The following is a 7,913-nucleotide window of genomic DNA, read 5'->3' as shown; positions in this document are numbered from 1 at the left end:
TTCTTGTTACATAGATTTCCAGTTTGCAGTTTTGAAAAGCGTTTCTCCTATCTTTTGAAAAATGTGCAAATAAGTAAGAAGAAATGGGCATTTTCTTTTACAAACTATACTTGCAATGGTGTTAAGACAATCTCTCTGTCAGCTGGCCCAACTCCAGGGACTGGGTCTCTCTCAGGGAGCACTGAAAATCCTAGTATAATCCTAAAATGTGGATGTTGACTTTGAAAGTCTAATTTAACTGACAGGTGTGTGAAATGGCACATAGAAAACTCCCCATTGGGGACAGTAAAAATGCTAGGGAGTAACAGTTAAGGAGAATGGCAATGATATAACCTCACTTATTTTCTCATTATATATGATCCTTTTCTAACACAGAAATTTATTTTTGTGATATGTAAGATTGTACTCACATTTATAAACACCTGTTTTTAAAGTAAATGTCAAAATTACACAGACTGGAAAGTCTGCCTTCTGGGAAAAACTGACATATAACACACATTACTTCTGTGGGGCGGGGGGGGGGGGAAGCAACCCTCTCTTTAAATGGGAGATGGCAGTGTTCTACCTTTGAACTATGGATATATTAACTTCAAGCCAATGAAATTCTGAAAAGAAAACACAGTGATGAGAAAAATCATAATGCTGAAAGAGTTTAATAATTTGTTCTATTTTGCATATAAATTCTGTGTATGCTAATGTCTGACTTCACCCAATGTCACATTAATCAAAGGTCACAATGTTTTAAAGCACTAAGATTTTAGCATTACTTCAGGATAAGAGAAGAATAAGAAAATAACTAAGTTTGCAAATATGAAGAAAAACTTTAGTTTTATTTTAGGGATCCTCTGCCTGAATGTGCAGTTCTGAAAAAGCTGCTATTTTAAATAAATGATAAACCCCTTATATCTTGGCTCATGGAGCTTCATGTTCACTGAGTCTAGAGAAGTTGATACCATTTGCAGGGTCCAGGAAGAGGGAGTCAGATTACGAGCGGTGAGCACCTGCGTCCTCTGCGCAATTCAGAGGCGCTCTGCCCCCTGGTGGACTGTTCAAGCATAGGCTTTGAGAAAGGGTTTGGAAGCCTCATTTCCCGCCCCCTTCTCCTACTGGCCTCTTCTCATCTGAAAACTCCAGTAGAAGCCCCAAGTTGAAAGCTTTTGCCCATTCGTTTCGGTTAAAAATTTCCTTTGATATAATAATAAAAACCCTCGGCTACCTAATCAGCCCTGCACGGCTAAAATAAGAACTATATGAGATCAACGCGTTATCGTTGGTTATCATGGCTTTCCATAGTAAGAAAAAAGCAGAGAAGTGGAAAATGAGACACTGAGGAGAGACGTGGAAGCGGTGAGGGCCTTTGGAGTCTGGGAAACAACTGGAAATCTCTGGACAATAAAGAGAAAAGAGAGTTTTAAAATGACTGAGAGGGGCTTCCCTGGCGGCGCAGTAGTTGAGAATCCGCCTGCTAATGCAAGGGACACGGGTTCGAGCTCTGGTCTGGGAAGATCCCACATGCCACGGAGCAACTAGGCCCATGCGCCACAACTACTGAGCCTGCGCGTCTGGAGCCTGTGCTCCGCAACAACAGAGGCCGCGATAGTGAGAGGGCCGCGCACCGCGATGAAGAGTGGCCCCTGCTCGCCGCAACTAGAGAAAGTCCTCACACAGAAACGAAGACCCAACACAGCCAAAAATAAATAAATAAAAAAGCCAAGCATTTGAAGCCCTTTTAAAAAAAAAAAATGACAGAGAGGGTGCTCCAGGAAATGAGGTGCTCCAGGAAATGAAATGTTCGGCAGTTCCCTCTGGGCCAGCAGAACCACAGCAAACCGTCTCTTCTGCTCCCTTTCGGCCTCTTGGCTGTGTGTCGCCAGCCCAGGGGGTAAGTCTGAAAGGCTCCAAGCCTCAGTTGCTTCTAGCTTAGCCATGTTTCTCCCATTTGGGCTAGTTTGGTCTTCCCCAGTGCAAGCTTTCTCAAATAGCCCTCAAGGTTTTCTCAGCTACAGGTGCCCTGCACCCACAAAGAAGGCCGTGACAAAATCATGGCTAAAGAGGAAGCGTCATCTGCTGAGAGCTTAGAAATCTTGATAAGCGCTTTACGTGTATAGGCTCTAAGCCTTTGCAACAAAGCGCAAACCACACAGCGATAACAAGCTCTATGTGCAGCTCAAACCTAGAACTTCCCGATTCCAAAAGCTATGTTTTCTGTCTACTTCTCCAGTGCTCAGATAGGTTGGTCTCCTCCTCTTAGGTCTCCCCCAGGCCTGCTTCTAACTCAGGTCCTCCCTTTCCTTTTTCTGTATTTCAAGCACCATGTAGTACCTTGGAATCTAATTCCCCAGCCTAGAGACTAAACATTCCTTCTAAGAATGCTGATCTGGAAAACCCCTGGGATAGTGGAACTGACTTGCCCTCTTTGCAGACTGTGTCTAATTCCTTTTAAAATCTTCCTCCGGATATAAACTAAATCCCTCAAATTGTGGCAGTACTTGTACCAGAGTATCATTTGTCATCAGCTTTTCTCTCTTGAAGGTTCAAACTCCTAATTGCAACCCAGAATCCAGTGAACCAGTCTTTCCATAATAATAGAATTACCACCCAATGCTTTTTAGGACACAAAAAAGGACTTTTATTTCATTATTTTCCTAAACTTCATTTTGAATTACACATGTTTTGAAAGGTGGAAAAGGCAATCTGCAGTCACATTAACTCCATCAAATACACATAATCTGAGTTTTTGCTGCTTCAGTGAATTACAGTCCACTCAGGGTTTCCTGACACAAGAAGATAATACTAAGATAATAGAGAGGAAGAATGAAGAAGATTGGTCTGTAGAAAATGTGTTGAAGTCAATAACTGTTCATTCATAGGTGCAGTGTCCATTCTTAGAAAGGAAACTCTAAAATTCCTAGAAACACAAGACAATATTGGTATTTGGGGATGAACACACATTCATATATTTGTGTGAAATTTTGTGCAGTTCAACAGTATGGAAAATGTTATTTGTTACCACAGCCAATGAAAATATACTTTCATTTCTATGACGGTTAAATATTTCCATCTCCCATATAATGTTCTGCAAAAAAGCCATACTATGCTATAGGCAGCAGTAACTGAAAAGGCGCTTAACAGTCTTAACTACATACCCCTAGGATGAAAAATACACTTTGCATAATCATGTGCAATGGTGGATGAGAAGTCTGGATCTCTTATAACTACAAGGGTTTACAAGCTTCTACTTCATACAGTATGACCCCAATCCAGCCAAATAGTCAAGCAAAAATTTAGGTAGGTCATCTATAAGTGGCAAACAACCCGTTTGACTAAACTGACCATGTTTTGTTAATAGGAGGACACAATCATTGCAGGTGCCCTATACAGAAATTACTTGTAAATGGCTATTGGTTTCAATTAATTTTGCCCTCTTAGGCTCCTAGAAGTTGGCTTAATTGCTTCTTAGGCCCAAGAAAAAGCCTTAACAAAAAGACAAACATATTAATAACATAAAAATAAATATCACGCTCTGTGCACAGTCTTCTCGGTAGTAAGCTAGATTTCTCCATGGGAGAAATGTCACAAAAAATGAACAGACAGACGTGGGGATACAGCAGAAATTTAGGATTACCTAATGCCTACAATTTTCTCTTACTCCAGTGACAGGTGTCAATGTTGATCAAAATTTTCTTTTGTACTTAGTTTACATGTGAATCTTGGAACAGGATATTTTCAAGAGTCATTACGCCAGAGTAAAGGGCTGCACAGCAGGGAAGCAGTGTACTTCAGCTCAATACATCTATTGTCTGACAGTCTGGACTGGGGAGCTTCAAGCAGGGAGTGAATCCATTTTACAAAGACAACTTGTTTCTGCAGACAAAAGGTATCACCTGCAGAAAGCTCTCTAAAGAACGGAGTGTGAATCTTCTTTGGCATAATAAATGTTCCACAGACATTCATTTTTCATGCAGGTAATCCTTAGGGGCTACTCCATTTTATTCAGATCATGCGTATTTCATCTATTAGTGTGTGATCTTGCCCTGTGTCGGGGAGTCCTCAGAGTGAATTTGAGATAACAACTAAGTATTTTTAGAATTTGAAAAAAAAAAGAGATAAATGTAAAGTATTACTGATAGTATGTATTTTCATTGAAGTGTCAGGTCAATGACAAATTTCCAAGGTTCAAAAGCTTGTTAGTTCCCTGGTTGCCCAGTAAGTCTGAGGTTTGGTTCCGTGAGTTACAGGAAAACAGGCTCAATGTTAGCTTCTCTAAGCTTTTTGAAAGTCCTTGCATGTCATTTTCTAATAATCTTTGTTCCTACTCAAACTTCAATAGCAAGGGAAAAGAAACAGGTTTTTATCTTTAACATGGTTTTTAGAGGTTTTACTATTTTGAAGATTTTTGGAGAAAGGAGCTAGTTCTATTGGTTACTTTATATGTTAGCACACAAAGGAATTACAGATGGGAAGGAGAGTGCAAATGACTGTCAGAAAAAAGTCTCATGCATTTAAGATTTTTTACAAGTCGAAATATACATCCTCCTGTTGCCACCCATTCCTTAGTTGTATAAGAACCATTTCCATCTCATCTGTCTCCTTCATAGCTCACTCAATTGGGATTAAAAATACTTTTCTTGCAAAGGAACTTATATATCTTGTACCCATCAGTTTCATCAGTGGCGTTAATAAGAAATATAGCAGCAGCTTGGGTTGAGTCACCCATCATATCCCCCATTTCTGGGGATTTAATTGTGTAAAATGACAGGTACATGAAATTAGGAGGAAAAAGCAATCTGCAGACTTTGGCACTAGCACACGTAACATTTTGTTTGAGTTGTTAAGGAATGAGGTTTGACAATCACTACACAGGAATTACAAAATTAGAGATCTGCAGACAACAAACAATCATAGGCATTGGTTTTCAGCTTAATGCCCCCATCCACCCCCCACCCCATATAGTTTCAATTATAATAAAAATAGAGATCTTAACATCAGAATTTTGCTGTTAACTCTTCAAGCCACACATAGGGTTTGAAGCACCAAATCCACAAGTTTCTCCAGTCAAGTTTAAATGAACAAAAACTGAATGAAGACTGAAGGATGCCAAAGTAACTGTTCTTAAGCGAAGCTGTAACACAAAGTTCTCCCCCAAACACAGGGTATTAGTGTCTAGTTCAAGTACTGCCAGGCTGTATGTAGATCATGTCTCAGACAGGCTCCAGACAAGAACGACAAGTACTTCTGGTTCTAGGGGGCATCATCTGTGATACCAAAGCAGGGCAGGGATCCCTTTTCCATCATCGATTTTCTGAAAGTTGCAACCCCCCTTGCGATGGGCTGTGGCAGGGTCGGTGCTGAAACTGGGGTTTGAGGGGAGAAAGTGAGCCCCCTCCTCAGCTGTTTGAACAGTTCTCCTTTAGAGCTCTCGCAGGGCTGTCCTGGCTTCTCAGGATCCATTGCCCTTGCTCAGAAGAGAGCCTCACTCCGACCCAGTAACAGTCAAAGAGTCGACCTACCTGTGGAACCAGACACAGCATGGTCCCCCAAAGGCCGCTTAGGCGACCCCACTGCAATGGACAAGTCAGCTTGTGCACTTAAAGCGTATCAGTTTATGGAGCGCTTGTTTGAAGTCCTCGTTGGACATGGTATAGATGATGGGGTTGATGAGGGAGTTGACATAGCCCAGCCACGTGAAGAAGTCAAAGATGGCCAGGTGGAACCAGCAGGCATCCTTGCAGATAGGCATCACCAGGGAGATGATGAAGAAGGGCAGCCAACACACGATGAACGCTCCCAAAATGATTCCCAGGGTCTTGGTGGCTTTGCGCTCCCTAGCGGCCATGAGTTTCTTCTTCTCCAGCAGGGCGTCGGAGACTCGCACTTTGACTTGGTTCACGTGCACAGGAGACCCCGATTCGCTGGGTAAGTCTGCAGCCCGCGAATTAATGGAGGTGACGGAAGACGTGGACCCGGGCGAGTCAGTAACCAGCTGGGCTCGGGTCAGACGCTTGCCGGTTCTGTTGGGCGTCTGTTTCAAAATCCGGGAGCGGGCTTCCACGTAGATGCGGCCATAGAGGGCGATAAGCAGCAGGGTGGGGAAGTAGAAAGCGCCCACCGTGGAGTAGACAGTGTAGAGGATGTGATCTGTGTTCACCACGCAGTTCGACACCTCCTCCTCGGCTTTGGCCTGACGCCAGAAGAAGGGCGGCAGCGAGATGGAGATGGAGAAGACCCACACGAGCGCGATCATGACCGCCGCCCTCTTGGGAGTCCTTTTAGCCGAGTACTCCACGGCGTCCGTGATCGCCCAGTAGCGGTCCAGGGCGATGACACAGAGGTGCAAGATGGAAGCAGTGCAACAGGTGATGTCCGATGACAGCCAGAAGTCACACACCACCTGGCCCAGCGTCCAGCGTCCCGTGACCGTGTACATGGTGCTGACGGGCATGACCAGGATGGATACCAGCAGGTCGGTGACCGCCAGGGAGGCGATCAGGTAGTTGGCGGGGGTATGCAGCTTCCGCGTCCGGTACACAGTGGCGATCACAAACGCATTGGAGAGCGTGGTGGCCAAGGTGAAGAGCGCCAGCAGCACGACCAGTACTACTTTCCAGGGCAGGGCTATGGAGTCCTGGTAAATGTAGCTCTCGGCGCTGCAGTTGTGGGAGGGAGCAGCAGAGACGTTGGCTTGCGAAAGCCCCGTCTGGGAGCTCACGGACAGCGGCGGGGCACACTGAGCGCCCGCTTCCTCCATGTCTCTCCAAGCGCAGCTCTCGGGCATGGAGCGGACGAGGACGAGGAAAGGACCGCTGAAGGGACCAGAGTCTTGTCCCCTGGTGGCTAGTCGGATCCGTGGGTTCCTCAATTACTCCTCCACCCAGGTTCCCAGGTGAACCTAGAGGTCAAGGGCGAGGCAGACGAGGCCGGCGGGCGCGTCCCCTGCACTTCGGGGCGCCCGTCGCTGCCGCCGCGTTTCTGGCTGTTCCTCTCTACGCCCCGTCTTAGCCCCGGGTTGCTAAGGGCTGGTCCACAGAGCCCCGCTGCGCTCCGGCTCCCACCGGGGCGTCTAGAGGAGGAGGCTGTGGTTTTGTTTGAGGAGGGAGCATCGGCCAGGTGGGAGGTCTTACCCCAGTTGCTCGGGGCTAAGCGTCTCCTAAACCGGGCGCTCCGGGATCTGCAGACTCGGCCCGCACGAGTTTCCTAGCTGTCGAGACCAAATCTTGCAGGCCAGCGAGGGGTCCTGATCTTGCATTCCCGCCCTCCTCCCCAGGCTGGGGCAGTTTTCCTGCGGCGGCCGCGGTCGCCAGAGCTGGGCGGGGTGAAATCTGGGAGCCGCGCTGCGCCGCGCCTCGCGCCGGAGCTCTGCCCGCCCTTCTTTTCACGCGCTGGCCACTCCGGCGAGCTGCCCCGCGGAGAAGGGGCCGCAAGAGGTGGGACTCGGGGGCTGGGGCTGCGGCTGCTCGCGCCGCGCCGCCGCCGCCACCTCGGTCCCACGGGCGCCGCTCGGAGCCATGCCGCTGGGCGCACGGGTCTGGGGGACCTGGCGCAGCGGGCGGGGAAGGGGCAGGTGTCTGGGGGAGCTGCAGGGACGCGGCATACGCCGGTCCGGGAGGAGCGTGTGAGTGGCGGAGCGGTCGGGCTCCTTTTATAGAGTCCAGGTCCGGTCCGCCGGAGCCGTGCAACTCTTGCCGTGCGGCGAGTGCCAACGCCGGCTCCCCAACACCTTCCCTTTTTCTCTCTCCCTCCCTCCTACCCTCCCGCCCGGTTCTCTTCCCCGCCAAGGAAGCTCCCGCCGGGTCCTATCGCCGTCTTCTCCAGGTCCCATCCCCTGGCCCCTCTCCCAATCCGAACACCCGGGAGCCGCGGTTCTGGCCGGAATGGGGTTGAGGGCGTCCTGTCCATGCTTCTATCTTCTTCCG

General features: G+C 47.7%; 1 protein-coding gene across 1 annotated transcript; it reads right to left on the bottom strand.

The window, feature by feature from the left end:
• Window positions 1-2,611: 2,611 nt before the first annotated feature.
• On the bottom strand, window positions 2,612-7,709 carry HTR1B (5-hydroxytryptamine receptor 1B). Its single transcript, XM_004270099.4, has one exon. It carries the CDS (start codon window positions 6,773-6,775, stop codon window positions 5,576-5,578), a length of 1,200 nt encoding a protein of 399 aa, XP_004270147.1. The 5' UTR covers window positions 6,776-7,709; the 3' UTR covers window positions 2,612-5,575.
• Between the last annotated feature and the right edge of the window lie 204 nt (window positions 7,710-7,913).

Source organism: Orcinus orca, chromosome 12 (assembly GCF_937001465.1).
Source record: "Orcinus orca chromosome 12, mOrcOrc1.1, whole genome shotgun sequence".
Classification (NCBI taxonomy): domain Eukaryota; kingdom Metazoa; phylum Chordata; class Mammalia; order Artiodactyla; family Delphinidae; genus Orcinus; species Orcinus orca.
Note: the sequence above shows the minus strand (reverse complement) of the source record. Positions and strands in the feature narration are given on the sequence as shown.